The sequence below is a fragment of the Watersipora subatra genome, chromosome 4 (assembly GCF_963576615.1).
Source record: "Watersipora subatra chromosome 4, tzWatSuba1.1, whole genome shotgun sequence".
Lineage (NCBI taxonomy): Eukaryota > Metazoa > Bryozoa > Gymnolaemata > Cheilostomatida > Watersiporidae > Watersipora > Watersipora subatra.
The window spans coordinates 37,207,570-37,233,526 of NC_088711.1; the positions used below are offsets into that span (position 1 = coordinate 37,207,570).

General features: G+C 37.0%; 1 protein-coding gene across 1 annotated transcript in view; it reads right to left on the minus strand.

Moving 5' to 3' along the window:
* LOC137392761 (attractin-like) overlaps positions 1–25,535 on the minus strand; it is a 51,040-nt gene extending 25,505 nt beyond the window's left edge. Inside the window, exons 1-10 of the mRNA XM_068079083.1 lie at positions 25,312–25,535; positions 24,512–24,709; positions 18,914–19,021; positions 10,228–10,409; positions 9,413–9,593; positions 6,839–6,938; positions 6,355–6,562; positions 5,452–5,638; positions 5,059–5,216; positions 2,684–2,771 (exon numbers count right to left, since the gene is read on the minus strand). Coding sequence (XP_067935184.1) covers positions 2,684–2,771; positions 5,059–5,216; positions 5,452–5,638; positions 6,355–6,562; positions 6,839–6,938; positions 9,413–9,593; positions 10,228–10,409; positions 18,914–19,021; positions 24,512–24,709; positions 25,312–25,514 — 1,613 coding nt within the window. The 5' untranslated portion in view covers positions 25,515–25,535. The remainder of the gene's footprint in view (positions 1–2,683; positions 2,772–5,058; positions 5,217–5,451; positions 5,639–6,354; positions 6,563–6,838; positions 6,939–9,412; positions 9,594–10,227; positions 10,410–18,913; positions 19,022–24,511; positions 24,710–25,311) is intronic.
* Positions 25,536–25,957: the final 422 nt, after the last annotated feature.

A 25,957-nucleotide genomic window follows, 5' to 3' on the forward strand; every position in this document is an offset into this window, starting at 1 on the left:
TAAACAATTGCATTAGATTATTGTTATTATACTGTGTTTATTAGAGGAAAGTTATTGTACTTGGTCTATTAGAGGAATTTTATTGTACTGTGTCTATTAGAGGAATTTTACTATACTGTGTCTATTAGAGGAAAGTTATTGCACTGTGTCTATTAGAGAAATGTTATTATACTGTGTCTATTAGAGGAATGTTATTATACTGTGTCTATTAGAGGAAAGTTATTGCACTGTGTCTATTAGAGAAATGTTATTATACTGTGTCTATTAGAGGAATGTTATTATACTGTGTCTATTAGAGGAAAGTTATTGTACTGTGTCTATTAGAGGAATGTTATTATACTGTGTCTATTAGAAGAATGTTATTATACTGTGTCTTTTAGAGGAATGTTATTATACTGTGACTATTAGAGAAAAGTTATTATACTGTGTTTATTAGAGGAAAATTATTATACTGGGTCTATTAGAGGAATGTTATTATACTGTGTCTATTAGAAGAATGTTATTATACTGGGTCTATTAGAAGAATGTTATTATACTGTGTCTATAGAGGAATGTTATTATACTGTGTCTATTAGAGGAATGTTATTATACTGTGTCTATTAGAAGAATGTTATTATACTGTGTCTATTAAAGGAATGTTATTATACTGTGTCTATTAGAAGAATGTTATTATACTGTGTCTATTAGAGGAATGTTATTATACTGTGTCTATTAGAAGAATGTTATTATACTGTGTCTATTAGAAGAATGTTATTATACTGTGTCTACTAGAAGAATGTTATTATACTGTGTCTATTAGAGGAATGTTATTATACTGTGACTATTAGAAGAATGTTATTATACTGTGTCTATTAAAGGAATGTTATTATACTGTGTCTATTAGAAGAATGTTATTATACTGTGTCTATTAGAGGAAAGTTATTGTACTGTGTCTATTAGAGGAATGTTATTATACTGTGTCTATTAGAAGAATGTTATTATACTGTGTCTATTAGAAGAATGTTATTATACTGTGTCTATTAGAGGAATGTTATTATACTGTGACTATTAGAAAAATGTTATTATACTGTGTCTATTAGAGGAATGATCCCACGACCAAACACGAGCGAAGCGATTGTTTGGGAGATTTATGATAAATGCATATGTGCACACAACTCACGAAAATTATTCATGAACGGTTGTCGCAAACCCTTGTACCGAAATCTCATCAATAATTTAACCATTTTGCAATGGAGTCGTTTAAGTATAATAATGATACAGAACACATATAAACCTATTTAAATATGTTACCAAGTCTTTATTATTTGTAGCAAATTTCCTAAACCTTACCCATCTGATCGGATTATACATAAATAGACAGATTAATTCGGCCTAAAATCGTTGTTAAAACTTGACAAGCCTTATTTTTACCAAAATTAAAACCGGCGAATGAAACGCCGAGTGACAGAGAATAGAACCATCAAGTCGTGCGCATTTCACGACAAAAACGTGCACATTTTACCAGTCTATAGCATTGCCCAATTGCCGAAGGTTTCTGTAATTAACGTAGAAGTACTGAAATGTTCATTTCTTTTTTGCCGATCTCAAATTAACTGACATTTTGGACACTTATGAGTACTTTGGTATTCCAACTGATGTCCAAAGCAGTGAAAGAAAAGGAAATGATGATGATATTTTTTCTAACGATTCTTATGAGATTATTACAATATTTAATTATAAGAATAATTATTTGATTTTATAAGATTTAATTTTAAAAATAAGCATTCGAATTTACAAGATCGAAGTATATAGTGACCGATGTTGGGCAATATGTTATTTTTATTATTTTTTCTAAATAGTTTTGTTAAATAGATTTTCTAAAAATCTATATAAATATCACAACTTCTTGATACTGTTAGCTACGACGTTTTGAAATGTAAACAAAATTGTGCATTGGTTTTCTATTATTACTGTATTACTATATTAATAATATTGGTTATTCTAATAATATCAGTGCATTTTACTTCTAATATTGCATTTCTCCTATTGCGGGGGAGAGATATAAACATATAATCTTTTCCTTTCATTATTGCTGTTTGTTATACATAATAACACCCAGTAAATTACAGCTACTATTGCAGTTATCCTATTGTACTGCAGTGCCATTTGACTGCTAATATTGCATTTCTCAACCATCAGTACCCTTTCTTTTTTCCAATATCACCTTGGTCGTGGGCTGTATGACAGGGAAATTTCTAGTACTATACTGTGTCTATTAGAGGAATGTTATTACACTGTGTCTATTAGAGGAATGTTATTACACTGTGTCTATTAGAGGAATGATATTATACTGTGTCTACTAGAGGAATGATATTCTACTGTGTCTACAAGAGTATTGTTATCCTACTTTATGTTTTGGGAAGGATTGCCAGTCCATTGTTTCATTTTCAAATGCATGAACAGGCTATAACACACAAATTCTTACGCCTCATTAAACTGCTGTTATAAAAAAGGTGAAGGTCATTTGTATGTAACCGACTGTAGCAAGAGCAGGACAGCTTCATGGAAATAGTTAGACTGATGATTCAATTGCCAGATGTGAAACCGTCAGCAGGTAGTTTGATAATACGTCCATGAACAAATAAAGAATTAATAACTAGAAGGGGCAATCCTAAGGCTAGTGAAGGAAAGCGAGTTTGATTACCCATTATGTAGAAACGTATGGTGGCCAAATCTGTTAATTCCTGAATCAGTAGCATCTACTGCATCAATTTCTGTCCACCTGTCACAACCTGTCAAATAGCAATAGCTTGACTCAACGCTGCAGTACAACAAATGCTGAAGCACAGTTCTGTACACATAGTGGTGCACAAAATAAACTGGAACCTTTGTAGGAAAACTGAAAGTCTTATTTATAACATCGTTAGTCATGTTAAATTTAGTCGATATCCATAAATTATATATCAAACTAGGTGAATGCCCGGCGTTGCCCAAGTAATAAAATAAGTATTGGCGCACAAAAATTTATTTTTATTCAACATACAACAGTTACCATTCTAACTTTTAAACTTCATGTCATGAGAAAAAGGTTGTGTGCCGTTCAAATAAATTGAGAAAAAAAATAAAACAACTGCAAAGGTTTTCAAACTTTTTCAAACAACTGTTTCCAGTTTCTTCTATACATGAATTAATAACGAATAATGCCGAACTGAGAGAGATCAAGCATCTCTGTGATGGATTTCGGCAAATAAGTATTCGGCATATTTGTTATTCTGATGTATTCAGCATACGGACTGCCAAATTTGAAATTTGAGCGAAATTTTAGTTGATATCGTATAGCAAAGTGTTTTTGTATGGAGAGGGTGGTTATCATGTTTTACATCATAGGGCAAAAAAAGCGTACAACAGAGTCATCGCAACTCGTTCCCATAACGATACATTGTACCTGTAGCGTTACCGGTACATAGCCTCGGAACCGGTAACGATACAGGGGCTACATAATATAGATTATGTAGCCCCTGCATCGTAATTTCTATACAGGGGCGCTGTATATAGATTAATCCTCGTTTTGTCCTGATTTCAAATATGCAAACCAAACAGTTGTAAAATCAAATTTTTAAATGATTACCTAGACTAAATTCTTAAAAGTTTGTTTTTAATGGTTTAAATATCGATCAGTACAGATATGATCACAACACATACATTTTTTGCTTGTTTCAAGTCATGTACATGGACATACATGCAAAAATTTGTGCCAATGCCTATCGCTAGTGCCGGTCAGGGGCAGATTTTGTGGGGTGAAGGTCATCACATTGATGTTTTTACAGATAGTAATATTTTTTTACGGCCAAAATTGCGACGCGCACTGATCCGATGGAAGGTGCTGCCTTTGATAGAAATATTACAAATAGCCAACTGTGTGACTTGACGAAAGACAAATTTTTCAAGTGCATCCTGATATCCACACGAACAATCTTTTATCATGTAAGTGGAGTGTTACTTAGGTGTTTTAAATGACGAATCTTGAATTCCTTATTAAATAAGTTTGTGGCAAGTTACTCAATCATTTATTGTTATACAAAAACTGTTAGATTTGACATTTGAACTAATTAAAATTTTCGATGCTTCATGTTGAGTTTAATAGAGGAAACCATGGCAAATGTTACATACTCCCAAATAGGAATGGTTTCTGCTGAGTTTTTCCATTTTTATTGTAAATTTATATCAGTAAAAACATTAAAACAGCAAGTTGAGTCTTCAACAAAACTATTTGCATGCCATTGTGATTAATTTACGCATTGCATTTATAGCTGAATGAAATAGCTAATTGGAAAAGTGATATTAGTATATAGGCTGTATATTAGTAGCGAATCCGTGACTACAAGTTGATCTAAAAAAGCAATCAAAAAAAGCAATTTTTTCGTTGTCTTTTTTTAAAAGCCGACGGTATCATGGACTGGGTAACCATGTTGCCATACACAGTTTGCTACAAAAATATATGCCACTATCCATAATTATAATTCCTGGTGTATGGAAGTTCTGAGATTGAATTCACGTTAACCATGTACATTAGATGTATATGGTTAACGTGAATTTGGATTCAACATATTGCTGAATCCAAATTCATACATTCAGCCATACATTATTGCTCCGTCTATCATGATGAGCAATATTGTATGGCTGCTGTAAGTTTCAAAATCAGCAAGGATTATTACTAAACGAGTTACAATTTTGTTCCAGCAAAATCTGTAAAATGCTAAAAAACAGCACATGCAAAATTACCAAGTTTGCGCTACATTAAATATATAAAAAAGGGTCATTTTTAATTGTTTTGTCATACATGTATATGCATGTAGGAAGTTTTGTGTGGTCAGCAGTAAAAATGTCTAATCAGTGGTATTTGATGCACGATGGGGAAGGGGACAAATAGCAGACAAATCCAAATTTGGTTTTAACAGGTCCCTAATTTCTAAAAGTTTTCACTGTATTACAGGTTTGCAATAGCTCTATGTCACAGCTTCTTCAAGAAAAAAGTGTTTTAGCATGGTGACATAGGGTACAAGAGGACTAAGAACCTACATGTATTATAGGCGAGAAGGGCTGAGGAGTAGCACTGCGACCCGGAACTAGTGGCTGTGTCATTGTGAGAGTTCCCTCCGGAGACGAGCATATAGCCTTCAGGCAGTAAGATAGCGGAGTGTAGATATGCTATATAGGGGGCAGGTGTCAGACCAACCCTACAATCAAAAAATCATAATCTGTCCAAAGCAGATGTGAGTTTTTTGTTTGGCATCGCCATCCGATGAGGAAAATTTGCACAAGCTGTATGCTAGCCAAGGACAAGCATTGTGGTTGGGTATTTAGGTGAAGACAGCCAAACGGATTATAGATTTTCCTCTTCCATCCAATAGAGCTACTCTACCCTGAGCAGATCTGTTTCAGTTTATGGATCGTGAAAAGGACTAGACTTACCAATGATTCAGATCAACTAAAAACCTATAAGCGTGATTAGATATGGTGAATGAGCCAAGCTTCCCGTTGTCGTGGTAACCACCAAACACAAACACACTGCTGCTCTCAGGGTCATACACACTACTGTGCCCGAATCGACCTCTAACATTTACGCCTGACATGGCAATACGACTCCAGTTTCCTGTGCCTGTAATAAGAGAATAGAGGACTAAACAGACGAATGACACTCTTTAAAGCAAAACGTGTTCGTAACCATTTTGAAGTTATAGATTTCTGTAAAATACAAAATATTTTTCAATCAAACCCTGTGATCACTTACCCTGACAATTGAAAGAGTTTAATAGAATCATCCCAGGTTAGCCAGAGGGCTATTCAATTATTACTATTATAGCCAGAGCGTGCTTTTAATACTCTATAGAAGATCACATTTCTATGGAAACCATGTTATCCAGATAAATACGGATGATAAACTTGCATGCGTAACCACAGTATCAAATCAACATAACACTAGATGATGCATTGCGTAATCACATAGTAGGTTTGTTCATAACCATGTTTGTATAACACGGTTTCCACAGTAAATTCAATTTTGAATACACCCATTCTTGTTACGTAACGTGAATGAAACATGTTGAATACATTCTTGAGATACAGTCATACCTTGACATACTAGGTCCTGTAAGGTTCTGGTGACTTTTGTATCTAGACAACACTCCATCTTACAAAGATCAAACAAGAAAATATTTTTGGAAAGTAAGTTGCTCTGAATGACATTTGACACGCTCTTTGCAACACACAAAAAGTACTGATAACTCATTTACTAACTTCCTAGAATCCCCCTCATAAATTCTAATGTAAATACATACGATTAATAACCAACTTTGTTGGACCAGTAACACTCACTGATGTTGTAGGTATGTACGAAAGGACTGAAGCTGTACGCATCATTCTGGCCAAAGAATACATATAGCGAGTCATCGATGACATGAGCAGTATGTCCAGTGACAGCTAGGAGACCATCTGCCAATACTTGCCAACTATCAGAAGCGATGTCATAGCAAGCAAGGTCACTTGTGGCCTGTCCATCTACATTGCCGCCATGTAGATATAGCTATAATAGACGGAGCCAAATGTTATACAGTGTTGTCAACTGAAACATAACATAATAGTTAACAATAAACTGAGTACTATTAAGTTGAACCAATGGTTATAAGGTATAGTTAACAATAAACTCATAAGTGTTATACGTGATTAAAGGGTTGCTGTCAGGGAACATAGCCGAACTTATGAAGTGTGAAAGTTTATGACAACTTCGCAACTGTCAACAGACTATGACAGTTTATTGATGTCTTCATAAATGTTATTCTTTAATGTTAAAGCCTCCTACTTTTCCACTTGCAGGGTCAGCAGTAAGAGAATGACCAAAGCGGTCATCAGAGACAGGGCTGTCCGGCAGCATGTTCCATTGTCGGGCTAGCAAATCATATCTACAAAGTTGGGATCATTTCAAAAGCATAAATGATAATGGTAACATGCTCTTTTGTGGAGAAGCGAGGCAAATAATGAGATAGAGTCATACCTTGACTCCCGAGTGTCCAACCATACGAGAAATACGAGACACGAGGAAAGCTCCGAGCAAATTTTTGCTTTGAAATACGAGAGACAAATGTGAGATGCAAGCCGATTCTCAATGCGGCCGCAAGGTGACAAAGTATACAAGAGACCACTTTCGCGACCAGCATCGCTCGGTCTTTTTTGTCAGATCAGTTTGAAAAAATTCTAAAAAGGCTGGCTAAAATTGAGAGTGAAAAAGAGGCAAAAAGCGCCAAACCGGATCATAAAAAATGAAAATAAAGACAGAATTAGACTAAAATTTAGTGTAAGATTAAAACATACCATCAAGTGTGTGCATAGTAGGCTAAATTTGTTAAGTTAAATTAAAAATTCATGTTATGTTACGAAGCGTCACAAAAGTTTAGCGTACCGAACGAGTTGCCATCAAGGCTATATCACCCTGCCATTAGCTGGTAGCGTCTTTATCAAAGGGAAAGAAATTACGAAAATATTTACATACAAGCTCAGTTCCGCAACACATTCAGCTCGTATGTCGAGGTACGACTGTATGCAAATATACTTTGAGAAGAAACAAGGCAAATAGTGAGATGAGGGACTATACATGTAGAAACGAAGTATAGCATATGAATAAATGCTTTTATTCGGCAGCGAAACTAAGCACACAGCTTAAATGTAGTTTTAACCAAACGCACTAGGCCACCTTTTGGTTTCTTCTGTTGTATAAAATATATTAGGAACACTTTACGATTCCTCAGCCCTACCCATCTGGAGTATGTGTGAAGAATATTTACTGCTGAATGGAGTTAAACAAGAAACCATCATTTAGCACATCATTGAGGTTTACACGTAGCCAAAATCTGAGGGAATCCTCTCTCTCTTTTAATAATAAGCTGTTGACAAAAGAATCACGTAATCGGGCATACGAAGGTTTGCAGACGAATCCAACAGCAACGTTTTCAGCATTTACTGAACGCACTTGTTATTGGGAAAACCGTCAGTTATCGCAGTCAGCAAACATGAAATATTGCTGAGGATCCCAGTCCACAATTTGTATGATGTATTATAGAAGCATACGCATAGCCGCTGACATCGTAGCCTCTATAACTCAATGGTTCTGTACTATCACGTACTTTAATAATCACAAAACTATCATAAACCATCTACTGCGGTGAGGGTTGACGATTGGAATACAAAAGCCATACGCTTACCATATATACTCAAGGAATCTAAAAGCAACCTGATATGATAGACATTGAGGTCAGCATTGTGATGCATAGGCATCCAGAGAGTCAGCAATAGATGGCGTAATAATAAGATAACCATTAGCCAATTTACAGTGAGAAACGCGTTCATCTATAGTTCCTTCATTTTCGTACTTAAGCAAAATCACGACAACGAATTTATTTCCTATTAGAATGCGTTGTGATAGTAGGCAAGATAATATAACGCCTTCAACAGTGTAAATATCAGGGTAAGACTATCACACTCTAGACTGACACAGGGAAGGGTGGATTACGATTGATTTATTGCTGTTATCACGCCTTATGGCGCACACTACTCTGGTAACAATACTCAACATAATATGTTAAAATGAAGTTTACTCGCAATCATTCATAGCCTAAGGGTGTGACGATAATTTAAGACTTTCTCCGACGAACTGACCTAAGGTTAAAAATCACTAAACATTAAATAAGAAACTTACATAAACTTGCAATACTTAGAAACTTTAAATGAGATGTCTAGAGGCACTTGTTCAACCTAAATTAATAAAGACCAGCCTGCTTTTCTAATTTTAATGAGATGGTGGTTGTTGTTTTCATTGCCAAGTTATGCCAACTTCTGGGGGCCAAGCGCTTCGCCTCATCATGGGCCTCATCATACCTTATGTAAAAATTTAACTTCTATTTCCTTTTATTTAATGGATATTGTAACGATAATTATTTTGTGCTTAATGTTATATTTTTACTAATTGATGAAATAAAACACACACTACCATATTTGATCTGTCCTATCGTCTCCATCTTCCCAACTTGTAAAAATGCTGTAAACGTCATAAAGGATACTCGAGAAGAGGCGATCACCTGCTCACCACAACCTATACAAATTTCTTATCTTACTCATCAGAGAGCAATTGAGCTAAGCCCGCCCATATAAATGTACATAAGCTATACTACTCATCGCCTAAAACAAAATGGCCATTTTAGCCAGGCAACATCTAGACCACCCGAAACCTTTCGATATTCAAAAGTGTTAGCTAGGATAAGCAGACTAACTCGGGTAGGGTTTTCATAGAAACACTAAAACCTGCAGATATAAAAACCAAAAAAACACAAAGCAATCATCAATCAATACGCCGTACAACCAAGACATAAAAATGAACACCAACCTATAAAACCCCAGAGAGTGATTACTGTGGATGATATATCTATTGTGCAGTGTCTCTCCTCCGTACACATACAAGCTGTCCTGAAATATGTCGGCCCCCATAGACGCTCTACCAACTGGTGCTGAGTCTATGTCCAAATCTAACCATGAGATGCTCGTCAGTAATACGGAGCAGTCCTCTCCTACAAATACATAGACACCCTTGAGACCAGCATCTGATTGTCAAAGGATACCCTTGGAGACATAGTGTTAATAACAGGGACCTCCTTAGAAACACTGGACACTATAGCTATACCAACTGACAAGCGGGTACATCGGAGTACAAATAACTTATATAAAAAGGTAATCAGCAGAGCAAATCTCCTCCTTACGATATTAAGTCACCGCCTATGGAAGGATCGTGGAATTAATAAAATAGAAATATAAAATATGGTAATAATATTGAAGGTTTAAACACAGTATATAGAATAGTGAAGTTTAGACAAATGCCGCTGTTTATTACTTGTGAGCAACTTTAATCGCATCTCATAAAAACAGGGCTTTACATGTAGCTGCGTTTATGCAGTACCAGAGTAGTAAAACATTGGAAATATTGAATTAACATTAACTATTGCAAAAATTAATAAAGAAGATCAAAATTTCTTAAGCTCCATGAAAAGCGCCAAGAAAGAATCCCTATGCCAAGTAAGAGTTGATGACTACCTCCCTACACCAAAGAGTTACCTCTCATTGTCCATATCTCACACAATATGATAATGTATCACTGAAGTCTCTTCACAACTAGTTAAACATACCTGAGCATGATCAACAACTTACCCGTGTGGTTGGCATCGCAGTGGCATGTTCCATTTAGACAAGTTCCAGCATTGGAGCATAGGTTAGGACAAAATGTGCTAATGTTGCACACCTCTCCGTCCCAACCTAACTCACACTCACAGGAACCTGAGCTAGAGTTACATCTCCCATTACCATTGCAGTCATACGGACAGTGTAAAACCCTGTATAAAATAATAAAAAAACTGCACAGAACAAAGCATTATCAATTGTTTGAGTTTTAAGGAGCATTTCTACTCCTTAAAACTCAAACAAGGTCAGATATTTCATAACAGGAAATAAAGGCTGCCGAGATACTTATGAGTGGCTATGTGTAAGATGTTCCATAAGATACATGTACATAGTAAGGTGTCTGACAGCATTCCATGCATCCGCACTTTAACTTCCTTGCATTACACTGATTGTTGTCTACATAACATCTATCTATCTTTTATCTGTATACATATAAATCTCAGAGTTTGTCTGTCATTCGTGTGTCCAGTTGTAGCGGTAAAGTTATAACAATAGAGTTGTAGAAAAGAAAAATCCGCTTTGCACTGAATTTGAACTTAGAACCTCCAGGTCTTCAGACATGCAAGCCTATCCACTAAGCCAAGCGGCTACATTGCTATACCATGGCATAATTGTGGTGATACTTATTACAACTGTCAATCTCTAATCCCAATTGGTTAAAATAGCACGTTTCTTCTAGTACGCTTAAACATCATGATTGAGTGAGAGATCATGACAAAATATTTTTCCTAACGCTAGCTCTTATTTTTATAACAATGGCTTCTATTATAGTAATGATTTAGATTAGCTCAAGTTAATAAAATTTATTGGGCAAAGAAACGTAACCAATCAAAATAAATTTTTCATGCAAAAACTTTTTTATTACCCGTACAATGCTGGGCATTCATTTAGTCCATTTATAAATTAATAACATTCATTATGTAGATACAGACTGTAGCTAACTTTGACAAAAAATGTGTTTGTTAGTGATCATAGTAGCTCCAAAGTATAAGATAGATGAATGGTTAGATATTAATTTTATTCACACTGGTCAATGTCGTTTCAAACAAATTAGACCAGGAGACAAAAAAGAAAAAATAATAAAGTAAATTATGTGTATTGAAAAAAAGCTCTTTTTACATAACGCTGTTCTACATGTATAATGTAAATTGGGGCAAGGTGTTGTTGTCCAGTATAAGGTGAAGTGGTTTACCACACTGGTATATGGTATAATGTGAAGTGGTTTACTACACTGGTGTCTGGTATAAAGTGAAGTGGTCTACTACACTGGTGTCTGGTATAAGGTGAAGTGGTTTACTACACTGGTGTCTGGTATAAGGTGAAGTGGTTTACTACACTGGTGTCTGGTATAAGGTGAAGTGGTTTACTACACCGGTGTCTGGTATAAGGTGAAGTGGTTTACTACATTGGTGTCTGGTATAAGGTGAAGTGGTTTACTACACTGGTGTCTGGTATAAGGTGAAGTGGTTTACTACACTAGTGTCTGGTATAAGGTGAAGTGGTTTACTACACTAGTGTCTGGTATAAGGTGAAGTGGTTTACTACACTGGTGTCTGGTATAAGGTGAAGTGGTTTACTACACTGGTGTCTGGTATAAGGTGAAGTGGTTTATTACACCGGTGTCTGGTATAAGGTGAAGTGGTTTACTACACCGGTGTCTGGTATAAAGTGAAGTGGTTTACTACACTTGTGTCTGGTATAAGGTGAAGTGGTTTACTACACTGGTGTCTGGTATAAAGTGAAGTGGTTTACTACACTTGTGTCTGGTATAAGGTGAAGTGGTTTACTACACTGGTGTCTGGTATAAAGTGAAGTGGTTTACTACACTTGTGTCTGGTATAAGGTGAAGTGGTTTACTACACTAGTGTCTGGTATAAGGTGAAGTGGTTTACTACACTGGTGTCTGGTATAAAGTGAAGTGGTTTACTACACTTGTGTCTGGTATAAGGTGAAGTGGTTTACTACACTGGTGTCTGGTATAAAGTGAAGTGGTTTACTACACTAGTGTCTGGTATAAGGTGAAGTGGTTTACTACACTGGTGTCTGGTATAAGGTGAAGTGGTTTACTACACTGGTGTCTGGTATAAAGTGAAGTGGTTTACTACACTTGTGTCTGGTATAAGGTGAAGTGGTTTACTACACTGGTGTCTGGTATAAAGTGAAGTGGTTTACTACACTTGTGTCTGGTATAAGGTGAAGTGGTTTACTACACTAGTGTCTGGTATAAGGTGAAGTGGTTTACTACACTGGTGTCTGGTATAAAGTGAAGTGGTTTACTACACTTGTGTCTGGTATAAGGTGAAGTGGTTTACTACACTGGTGTCTGGTATAAAGTGAAGTGGTTTACTACACTTGTGTCTGGTATCAGGTGAAGTGGTTTACTACACTGGTGTCTGGTATAAGGTGAAGTGGTTTACTACACTGGTGTCTGGTATAAGGTGAAGTGGTTCACTACACTGGTGTCTGGTATAAGGTGAAGTGGTTTACTACACTGGTGTCTGGTATAAGGTGAAGTGGTTTACTACACTGGTGTCTGGTATAAAGTGAAGTGGTCTACTACACCGGTGTCTGGTATAAGGTGAAGTGGTTTACTACACTGGTGTCTGGTATAAAGTGAAGTGGTTTACTACACTTGTGTCTGGTATAAGGTGAAGTGGTTTACTACACTGGTGTCTGGTATAAAGTGAAGTGGTTTACTACACTAGTGTCTGGTATAAGGTGAAGTGGTTTACTACACTGGTGTCTGGTATAAAGTGAAGTGGTTTACTACACTAGTGTCTGGTATAAGGTGAAGTGGTTTACTACACTAGTGTCTGGTATAAGGTGAAGTGGTCTACTACACTGGTGTCTGGTATAAGGTGAAGTGGTTTACTACACTGGTGTCTGGTATAAAGTGAAGTGGTTTACTACACTTGTGTCTGGTATAAGGTGAAGTGGTTTACTACACTGGTGTCTGGTATAAGGTGAAGTGGTTTACTACACTGGTGTCTGGTATAAAGTGAAGTGGTTTACTACACTTGTGTCTGGTATAAGGTGAAGTGGTTTACTACACTGGTGTCTGGTATAAGGTGAAGTGGTTTACTACACCGGTGTCTGGTATAAGGTGAAGTGGTTTACTACACCGGTGTCTGGTATAAGGTAAAGTGGTTTACTACACTGGTGTCTGGTATAAGGTGAAGTGGTTTACTACACTGGTGTCTGGTATAAGGTGAAGTGGTTTACTACACTGGTGTCTGGTATAAGGTGAAGTGGTTTACTACACTGGTGTCTGGTATAAAGTGAAGTGGTTTACTACACTTGTGTCTGGTATAAGGTGAAGTGGTTTACTACACTGGTGTCTGGTATAAAGTGAAGTGGTTTACTACACTTGTGTCTGGTATAAGGTGAAGTGGTTTACTACACTGGTGTCTGGTATAAAGTGAAGTGGTTTACTACACTTGTGTCTGGTATAAGGTGAAGTGGTTTACTACACTAGTGTCTGGTATAAGGTGAAGTGGTTTACTACACTAGTGTCTGGTATAAGGTGAAGTGGTCTACTACACTGGTGTCTGGTATAAGGTGAAGTGGTTTACTACACTGGTGTCTGGTATAAAGTGAAGTGGTTTACTACACTTGTGTCTGGTATAAGGTGAAGTGGTTTACTACACTGGTGTCTGGTATAAGGTGAAGTGGTTTACTACACTGGTGTCTGGTATAAAGTGAAGTGGTTTACTACACTTGTGTCTGGTATAAGGTGAAGTGGTTTACTACACTGGTGTCTGGTATAAAGTGAAGTGGTTTACTACACTTGTGTCTGGTATAAGGTGAAGTGGTTTACTACACTGGTGTCTGGTATAAGGTGAAGTGGTTTACTACACTGGTGTCTGGTATAAAGTGAAGTGGTTTACTACACTTGTGTCTGGTATAAGGTGAAGTGGTTTACTACACTGGTGTCTGGTATAAGGTGAAGTGGTTTACTACACCGGTGTCTGGTATAAGGTGAAGTGGTTTACTACACCGGTGTCTGGTATAAGGTAAAGTGGTTTACTACACTGGTGTCTGGTATAAGGTGAAGTGGTTTACTACACTGGTGTCTGGTATAAGGTGAAGTGGTTTACTACACTGGTGTCTGGTATAAGGTGAAGTGGTTTACTACACTGGTGTCTGGTATAAAGTGAAGTGGTTTACTACACTTGTGTCTGGTATAAGGTGAAGTGGTTTACTACACTGGTGTCTGGTATAAAGTGAAGTGGTTTACTACACTTGTGTCTGGTATAAGGTGAAGTGGTTTACTACACTGGTGTCTGGTATAAAGTGAAGTGGTTTACTACACTTGTGTCTGGTATAAGGTGAAGTGGTTTACTACACTAGTGTCTGGTATAAGGTGAAGTGGTTTACTACACTAGTGTCTGGTATAAGGTGAAGTGGTCTACTACACTGGTGTCTGGTATAAGGTGAAGTGGTTTACTACACTGGTGTCTGGTATAAAGTGAAGTGGTTTACTACACTTGTGTCTGGTATAAGGTGAAGTGGTTTACTACACTGGTGTCTGGTATAAGGTGAAGTGGTTTACTACACTGGTGTCTGGTATAAAGTGAAGTGGTTTACTACACTTGTGTCTGGTATAAGGTGAAGTGGTTTACTACACTGGTGTCTGGTATAAGGTGAAGTGGTTTACTACACCGGTGTCTGGTATAAGGTGAAGTGGTTTACTACACCGGTGTCTGGTATAAGGTAAAGTGGTTTACTACACTGGTGTCTGGTATAAGGTGAAGTGGTTTACTACACCGGTGTCTGGTATAAGGTAAAGTGGTTTACTACACTGGTGTCTGGTATAAGGTGAAGTGGTTTACTACACTGGTGTCTGGTATAAGGTGAAGTGGTTTACTACACTGGTGTCTGGTATAAGGTGAAGTGGTTTACTACACCGGTGTCTGGTATAAGGTAAAGTGGTTTACTACACTGGTGTCTGGTATAAGGTGAAGTGGTTTACTACACTGGTGTCTGGTATAAGGTGAAGTGGTTTACTACACTGGTGTCTGGTATAAGGTGAAGTGGTTTACTACACTGGTGTCTGGTATAAAGTGAAGTGGTTTACTACACTTGTGTCTGGTATAAGGTGAAGTGGTTTACTACACTGGTGTCTGGTATAAAGTGAAGTGGTTTACTACACTTGTGTCTGGTATAAGGTGAAGTGGTTTACTACACTGGTGTCTGGTATAAAGTGAAGTGGTTTACTACACTTGTGTCTGGTATAAGGTGAAGTGGTTTACTACACTAGTGTCTGGTATAAGGTGAAGTGGTTTACTACACTAGTGTCTGGTATAAGGTGAAGTGGTCTACTACACTGGTGTCTGGTATAAGGTGAAGTGGTTTACTACACTGGTGTCTGGTATAAAGTGAAGTGGTTTACTACACTTGTGTCTGGTATAAGGTGAAGTGGTTTACTACACTGGTGTCTGGTATAAGGTGAAGTGGTTTACTACACTGGTGTCTGGTATAAAGTGAAGTGGTTTACTACACTTGTGTCTGGTATAAGGTGAAGTGGTTTACTACACTGGTGTCTGGTATAAGGTGAAGTGGTTTACTACACCGGTGTCTGGTATAAGGTGAAGTGGTTTACTACACCGGTGTCTGGTATAAGGTAAAGTGGTTTACTACACTGGTGTCTGGTATAAGGTGAAGTGGTTTACTACACTGGTGTCTGGTATAAGGTGAAGTGGTTTACTACACTGGTGTCTGGTATAAGGTGAAGTGGTTTACTACACTGGTGTCTGGTATAAGGTGAAGTGGTTTACTACACTGGTGTCTGGTATAAGGTGAAGTGGTTTACTACACCGGTGTCTGGTATAAGGTAAAGTGGTTTACTACACTGGTGTCTGGTATAAGGTGAAGTGGTTTACTACACTGGTGTCTGGTATAAGGTGAAGTGGTTTACTACACCGGTGTCTGGTATAAGGTGAAGTGGTTTACTACACTGGTGTCTAGTATAAAGTGAAGTGGTTTACTATAGTAATGGCATGTCCGTCCTTCTGTCTGAAGCTCCGCTAAGACCTTTACAAAAGAAGATTGTACTGCACTGGAATCGAACCTGGGTACTTGTATTCCCAGCCAAGAGCACTACTATCTACACCACTCGATCACCTTTCTACATGTAAGAATAATTGTACGCAAACCTATTACACATGACGATCTCTCGCGGCACACGGGATTACAAGCGTTCTAACCTTTACTATATTACGAGCCGTGTTTGTCCAAAGCTACAGTTGGCTTTTGGAAAAATTGCATTATGTGAGAGTCAAACTCAGACATTTGGCTTAACAGCCAGGCGCACTACCATTGGCAGCGCTTGACCGCCTCGTACTTACTTATACTTATAGCTATTACACCTGACAAACTCTCTTGGCGCACGGAGCAGTCAGAATAATAGTACATCAATGAAAATTTCTTTGTGCTCTTTTTAGACTAATCGCTAGTAGCAAAAATTAAACACCAAGTTTTTTTTATTAAAAAGCCTACGCGATAACAATGTTAATTCTATTGAAAGCACAAAAAGTTATGGCTACGGCAATGTCTTTTATTGATTTCTCATTAAAGTACCAGAAGCTTCTTATATAATTATTTCAAAATAGCATAAAAGCAAACAATACTGGCCATGCTTGGTAAATTCACTGGAGCAAACACATTCCTAGCATCAGCAAAGCAAAACGCTCGGCAATACCTTGTGTTAGCAAACAAAAGAGACAAATCCAGCAGAATTGTATATTGAAATTAAGTAGATCAAGCATAACTACATGTACTTCCTAGCTTGTCAAACATCAGGCTTGTTCTAGCACGTTTTAAACATCATCATCAGATGCAGTAGAATCTCTGATAATACAGCTCTTGCAAGCATAGCTTAAGGAAATTCATGACTTTATAATGATAATAAGGTCCTTATGAGGTACGCTCTACAGTTGAAGTAGTCACTTGTGCTAGTAGCTTTGTTTTATCAACTACAAGAACAGCTTCTGTAACATAGCAGTCATGTACTTCTACATAATACCATAGCACAAGCTCAAGAAAAGTTAATAGTCTACAAACATGGCAGCCATAGGTGTCAGTAGTGTGTAGAGTTAGTAGTGGATAGAGTTAGTAGTACGTAGAGTGAGTATTGTGTAGAGTTAGTAGTGTGTAGAGTTAGTAGTGTGTAGAGTTAGTAGTGTGTAGAGTTAGTAGTGTGTAGAGTTAGTAGTGGGTAGAGTTAGTAGTGTGTAGAGTCAGTAGTGTGTAGAGTTAGTATTGTGTAGAGTTAGTAGAGTGTAAAGTAAGTAGTGTGTAGAGTTAGTAGTGTGTAGAGTTAGTAGTGGGTAGAGTTAGTAGTGTGTAGAGTTAGTAATGTGTAGAGTCAGTATTGTGTAGAGTTAGTAGTGTGTAGAGTTAGTAGTGTGTAGAGTTAGTAGTGGGTAGAGTTAGTAGTGTGTAGAGTTAGTAGTGTGTAGAGTTAGTAGCGTGTAGAGTTAGTAGTGTGTAGAGTTAGTAGTGGGTAGAGTCAGTAGTGTGTAGAGTTAGTAGTGGGTAGAGTCAGTAGTGTGTAGAGTCAGTAGTGTGTAGAGTTAGTAGTGGGTAGAGTTAGTAGTGTGTAGAGTTAGTAGTGTGTAGAGTTAGTAGTGAGTAGAGTTAGTAGTGTGTAGAGTTAGTAGTGTGTAAAGTCAGTAGCGTGTAGAGTTAGTAGTGTGTAGAGTTAGTAGTGAGTAGAGTCAGTAGTGTGTAGAGTTAGTAGTGAGTAGAGTTAGTAGTGTATAGAGTTAGTAGTGTGTAGAGTCAGTAGCGTGTAGAGTTAGTAGTGTGTAGAGTTAGTAGTGAGTAGAGTCAGTAGTGTGTTTCATTTTATTTCATCAGTAGAAATATAACATTAAGCGACATGTTATATTTCTACTAATGAATTTGATGATTCAAATATAACATCTGAGGTGACAACTAATCTAGAAAATTCACTTCGGTAATTTGCTACGATTTTGTAAATAACTAGCATATTTTGTGGATGAGACTGTTTATCTGTAAGTTGGCTGTCCATCAGAATCCAATCATAACGGTTGTACAAACAGTTCAACTAGTCATGAGAATGAATGATAAGTTTTTAAAAAGACAGTTATAACCCGAAGCTGTCAAACTATAGACAGGAACTGCGTAGTAGCACATAACTCAATAACCAATATTTGAATACCTGATATCGAATTTAATCTGTTGATGAGATAACTTAAGCGGTGATGAGAGATGGTTAACACAGCCCTACCAGCTGATCAATAATTCTTGCTAACAAAAATCTACAGGTTATGCTAATATTTTATGAGAGTCATTGTATCTTTATTCTTATCGTTAAAAATATAAAAAGTAGACTATCATGGCCGAAATATCGCAATACTTTTATTTAGTAACCTAGTCCTATTTATAGCTAATTCAAAAATTTAAAATACACCTGGATGTCACAAACCGTAGTAAAACATGACTGATAATTAACATTTACCAATTGTACTATAGGGACTCAATAACATTCCTACAATGTAATAGCTTATCTGGATGTGGTTCATCAGGTAAACTGCAACATTCCTGATGCGGTTCACCAACTTGCGACATATACACTGTATGTTTTGACGGAGTAGGCCATAGTAGTTATGGACTGGTAATAGAGATTTACCTGTAAGTCAAGTTGAAGCCACTTATGTTGTAGGCAATATCACTGTAGAAGTAAATAAAACCTTTTCCAGAATGAAGCACCACATCTTTAATTCGCTTTAAAGAGCCACTAAAAGAGAAAAAGGATAAGACTCCACGAGCTGCAAGTATGCAAATCAAAACCCTAGAGAACTGAGAGAGCAAAGTAGAAAGAAAATATTGACCGGGAGTTGTTTCTCCCCATTGGCAAAGACAACTGTTAGATAGACATTTAAAGAGAGGGTACTAAACTGTTATGCACATATCATCCTATACTGTCACCTCACTCCAACTAGCTACACATGCTGCCTTGCTTTTGTTGGCAGCAGCTAGGCCAAAGGGAAGAGAAAATAAGCACAAGATTGGCAATGACAAAAAGCATGATGCTTACACTAACACAGACTAGCAAACAATTCAGGGTATCTCTTCCTTCCCAAACTACAATTAGTGTATAATTAGGTTGGACGAATGTCAATCGGAGGCTATACATATGTTTTTTGAAGATTGCTATGCATTAATAACTAGAACTGTACCAGTAGAGTAACATACGAGCCTCAATACATCAACTGGAATCACAAGATCCAGTAACATATCTCTCGCTGCCGATCTAAGTAATATCTTTCTGTTACCGACTCTAGCTTAGAAAGCTAACCTGGAATACTGAAAAGAAAACTACTAGCAGAATGCTTCTAATAACTACATAATGATTTCCCTATTAATAATGACTAAAGGCTGGTTCACTCTGTATCACAGTATGTCAGCAATGATCCCACAATACGTCGGTGATCGTCTGTGATAACATAGTTCATATTATCACAAACCCATCCGTGAATACATTAGCTAGTAGTTCCCGACAGAGTGTTTTTATTACGCAACGCAACGTGGTCACTGACCACCAAAATGATAGGATACTAGTCTCGCAGCAACTATAATAAAGGAAAATATAGATTAAGCGCCCTGTGACAGCCAATCCCCATCACCGAAATGATATGCATCGCACAGGATGTTCGGCGAAATATTGAAAAGGTTTGACAGCTGCAATGTTTCCCAACGTATCCGCGTTCCCTCAGCGATTTTATCGGTTTACGGTGCACACAGTCGATGAATAACCGCTGAGAGGATAACTCTTACATACATTATTACAGCGTGAACCGGCCTTTAGGAGTGGCCCCATTAACTTTGAATTGCAATCACTGTAACATACAAATGTTACAGCATACGACATTGGAACTAGGAATATTCATATCTGACTTTACAACCAAAGCAATTTCAAACATAGGACTTGAAAAGTTCATCAAAACATGGCAGTCTCATTAAGTCAACAAGAACATTAAAGAGAAATAATAACAATAAGCTGTATAAACTGAGTTAGGATAAACCATACCTCGTCACACTTAGGGTGAGTTACACCATACCTCGTTACACTTAGGGTGAGTTACATCATACTTCGTTACACTTGGGGTGAGTTACACCATACCTCGTTACACCATACCTCGTTACACTTAGGGTGAGTTACACCATACCTCGTTACACTTGGGGTGAGTTACACCATACCTCGTTACACTTGGGGTGAGTTACACCATACCTCGTTACACTTGGGGTGAGTTACACCATACCTCGTTACACTTAGGGTGAGTTACACCATACTTCGTTACACTTGGGGTGAGTTATACCATACCTTGTTACACTTATGATGAGCTACAGTTTATCTCTAATGCAACCCTTACCACTAAACCTAGGCATTATTGAATCCAGCTATTTTCACATTATCGTTGTTAGGTAACAAGATCAACCTCATAATATTAATTGTTATAATTTTTTTCATATAATTTTCAAAAATAATTAAGTTTTGTACAATGTTTGACATAATCCCACGACCAAACACGAGCAAAGCGATTGTTTGGGAGATTTATGATAAATGCGCATGTGCACACAACCTTTGAGAAATTATCCGTTAACGGCCATAACCAAACCCTTGTACCGAAATCTCCTCAACAAATTTAACCATTTTTGTGTAGAGTCGTTCAAGTATAATAATGGTACAAAACACATATAAACCTATTTAAATATGTTACCAAGTCTTTGAAAGGTTACCGCAACATCTTAAAACTAACCCATCTGATCGGATTATGCATAAATAGACAGATTAATTCGACCTAAAATCGAAATAGACTCTTGAGGAGCCTTTTTTAATCAAAATTAAGACCGGCCAACAAAACGCCAATAAGGCCGTGTGACAGATAGTATAACCATTAAGTCGTCCAAATTTCACGAGAAAAACATGCACATTTCACCGGTCTATGGAATTGTTCAAGTGCGTAAGGTTTCTGTAATTAACTTAGAAGTACTGAAAAGTGATTGTTTCTTTTTTGCCGATTTTATTATTCAAAATAATTATTTGATTTTATAAAAAAATTATTATGTCTAATTATAAGAATAATCCTTAAAATTTACAACATCGAAGTATATAATGATTGCATTGTCTAATTGCCGAAGGTTTCTTTAATTAACGTAGACCGTCTGAGCCGTAGACCGATTTACAGGTACGAAAATGTGGTACACAGTCTATCAGCCTATGTTTTTGTCCAATTACCGAAGGTTTCATTAAATTATCTAGAACATTAGCCAGATTTCTTTACATCTTATCTACAAGCTAGGGCCGAACTACAATGCCCCTTTGTGACAAGAATATTTCTTTATTTTACTCCAGTTTGCAGAAAACTTCCAGAGGCGTTAATGCTAATGCTTGCTGTTACATATCACTGTCAAAACCATTCTACATTCAACACAACCAACTTTCAACTTTCCAACACAACTTTCAAACTTTGTATATTACACGGCAGCTTGCCATTTTACTTTTAATATTGCATTTCAGAGATATAATAAACATATTTCATTATTACTGCTGTTAAATTACGTACAGTAGGTTAGGCCTACAGCTTGAATTAATATTTATTTTATTGTTGTAAAACATAGGTTTGAGATAGTAGTAGATTAGGTCTGATTTTTATACAACCTTTTGTTTTGCATAATTGGCCTTTTGAATTTCATTTCAAAACAACTTGACAACTACCATGGACATACAACCTCCCAGAACACCACGTCGTTGCAGTGACCGTCCACGTGTCTCTCAATTATTACGGAGGAGGAGAAATAGAAGGTCCTCACAGCAACCATCAACATCAAATGCTAATGTTCAACAACACGCTGCTCAAATTAATAACAACAACTCATCTGATTCAGAGAATTCTTGAGTTAGATGTAGGCGAAGCCTACAACATCTAACTAAAGAATTCTACTTTTGTAGAATTCTGACCTTTTGTAACTACTTTTTCAACAACCAGCAGTATCCTTCTTTTTTCCATTATCACTTTGGTCATGGGCTGTATGACAGGGGAATGTCTAGTACTTTTGAATTGATGATACAAGTATGTGTAATTAGGTACACCAGCAATTATTGTTTGGTTTTCGGCTGTGAAAAAATTAGACGAGATAAACAACGTTATTTTGAGAATTTATGCTCCAACATACAACAGTTTAGACAGACAAAGTGAATGTCGGAATGAACTAACTTTTCAGGTTTGACCGTACTTTCATATGTATTTTAATGATTCCGCTAGCCAACGAAACAGACTATAGTGGTGGTAACACCATGACTGAATCTTACGACATTGGACACTTTAGTTGAAGGAAGCAATAGAAGTAACCACATAGAAAAAACTTTCAATCGATCATTCGGTCCAATCAAATCGATCAGTCATGCTCAATTTGGGTTGACCAGATGCAACCAAACTTAGCATTAGAATGAACAACTTGTCATTAGCAAATGCAGTATGTACTTCATTTCTTAACAATAGTTGATTCAATCATGATTCAAAATGTCCATCATTTTTTTGACGTCATCAAGCCATCTGCACATGCGCTCGTTCACGAAAAAGCCGCCACATTTGTAGAAAACGATTGTTATTCTTTTATTTAATAGTACTTTTTGGTGTTGTTTTGATACTATAATAAAAAAATTGCAAACAAAAGCATCGTTTTCAAAAATTCATTGCATAAGCTTCGTGTTTTTAACGATTAAATTGTCTATAAAGATGGTCGACAACGATAAAATGACGTCATGAAAATACGAAGGATTGGAGCTATGCGGCCATAAAAGAAGAAATAGTTAAAATGGCATTCTGAGTTTGGTTATGGCATGAGTGGCAGCTGCTTGCAAACTTCTATTGCTACCTTAAGAAAAATGCGTACCACTAAGCTTCTCTCACCATTAAACCACCAACACTTAAAGGTGTAGAATTAATCACTGTGTTTTCATGCTTTGAATGAGTTGCCCGTCGCCAACAAGTTTGCATCCTACCATTTCAACAATTCAGAGTTGCACTATATAGGTCATTCCAAGATTTGCGATATTTCCTTCAAAACTAAACTTGGTAAAGTAGACTCAATTTTCGGTCACAATTACTTTTCAATTCGTGCGTAGTCAACCGGTTGCACCAAGTCAGGATGCCTGATCGCATTGGGTAGCAATGATGACATATTTTTACCTCTACTGGGGAGAACTTACCCAAGTATTATCGATTTGTATCCATCAGCAGTAAGTGTTTCTATGATGTCGAATAATAGACTCACAGCAAATGCCTTCTCACAAATTTAGCGAAGCGAAATTGAGTCGAATACATTCAGATTTTACCATTTCTATGATTCAGAGTGGCAGCACCTCCAAACCAATTGAAATCATGGAAACAATGAATTTCATTCATTCTCATAAAGCCAGAGACAAAAATATAATTTATGAAAAGCAAATACTCTGCCATTAATTATAGCAGCTAAGGTAATTCGGTGCGAAGATGGATAAATATACATATGTAATGCTTCTGGATACCCCAAATAACTTTTTAAATACAAAAGAAACTCAAATTGGCAAATGATTTCTTCAGTGAGTGTGATGAGGAAGTAATAAGAGTTAAATACTGAAAGACTACAAATAATATAGCGAGGGTAGATGAGGGTATGGTGAGGGTAGGTGCTCCGAGTTGAATAAATGTCACACTAGTTCAGGCCTATTAACAATATGTTTCCATGACACGCATCATCCAGATTTGGAGTTGTGTGCCAGTTGTGTTACCATACGAATTAAGTGTTTCGATGGACATTTGCATGATGCGGATTAACTCCGGCGCCTTGTTAAAAAAGGTAGGGAATTGTACGCTATAAGTTAATAATTAGCAACACAGTTAGCGAAGCGACAACAACGGAATTATTGAAAAAGTATTAAATTGAATAGCTGACGCGGTATTTTAATGCGTATCATTCGTAAGCGCTATTTCCATTATTTACAAGCATGGGGATTAGATAAAGTTTTGCGAATGGCAAAACTTGCTTAGCTTGCAGATTTATGCCAGTTCCATGATGAGGTTAACTTGTGGATTGGCTCAAATTTGCGAATCATGCACGTCATGGAAACATAGTGTTAAATAGATACACTCATGTGGTGATTTGAAACTGCGATTATGTAATGCCAGTTCACTAGTATTTTACCAGTAAAATATGACAGCTTTAAATCGCAAATTGCTCTTACCTAAAGCTGCCTACGAGTGGTGAATAGACTGAGGGTCCATCGAATACATGGAGGTGATCCCAGCCACACTCAGTAGAGAAGTGCAAGAAGCTAAGCAGTATGGGTTTACTTGAGTTTGAGTCTATGAGCCAACTGCATTTAGTGTTGGTAGAGTAGTTGCCAGCGCCATCATGTAATTCGCCCTCAGGACTGCTCAACCTGTCAAGGTGAAAAGTTGAATGTCGTCATCTGACATCACAGATAACAGAATTTAAGTACTCTAGATGACACATGCTTGCATTGAATCAATGAAGCCGGCATGACGTGACACATTTTTAAGTTAAAAGGGTGTTTTTCATTTAATCAATTTTACGATATTTAATACACCGCTACCGAAAAACTGGAGATATCTGTTACATGAGTAGACCTATGTGCCTAAAACAATATAACAGGCAGATAACAGTGGTCAAACAGCTTGAACCATTGGTCTAAGGAATGGTCAGTTTTAGTGACACAAAGTGAAGCCAACCCTACAAGATAATTACCTGATTATTTAATTAAAACGGCAGTAGCAACAGCTGTTTACAACGAAAAAGACTAACTGCTACCTGTTTTAAAAATTAAAAACCTTGAAAAGCGCTAGAGCGATGGAAGAGGGAAAGTAAGTTTTCAACTTCTACAATAATGTAATTTATATCCAGATGTGTATTTAAAAACTCCTGAGCTACGTATAAATAGATTCTGAATAGTACTACAAAAATATATCAAAATATGTAAACTAATTCAATCAGAAATGAAAGTAGACATACGCAATCACTAACCTGAACCTTCCATCGCAAAACTGGCACAGTGGACCAGTCCATCCTTCATGGCATACACATGTTTCATTTACACATACACCGTCATTTTCGCACTGTCCTATTTTACATTTAACATACTCCGGTTGTACTTTTAGGAGCAAGCAATATATAAACAATATAGTTAATGAGTGAAATAATATTAAATTTTTCGATTTTATGGGCATATCTGACGCTCTACGGTCTTAGACACATTTTCAGCATTGGTCAACATCCGGATCCTTAATCGCTACAAAGGTTTACAAAATACGCCGTCTTCGAACGGTACGGATGTATATACGACTGTTCGAACATTTAGTGCCGCAAAATACAAGTCGCAACATTTCGCAAATCGTAATTTTTCAAGTAAGTCTGTGAACGGCGGTTTTGCAATATGACATAATTATAATAAAGGTCATTGTACATATTACATGCATGTACAAATATAATACATGTAGTGTTAAAAGAAATTCTAGTTTTTTTCACGAATATCACACGAACACGGTCTAAACTTGGCAAGATCGAACTTAGACACAACCGAATTTAGACAGGAGTGAGTGGGAATCTCGAAAAAAAAACTTGATCACGATTGCGAACGAGTTTAAAGAGCGCACAACTTTTAATTTGGTTA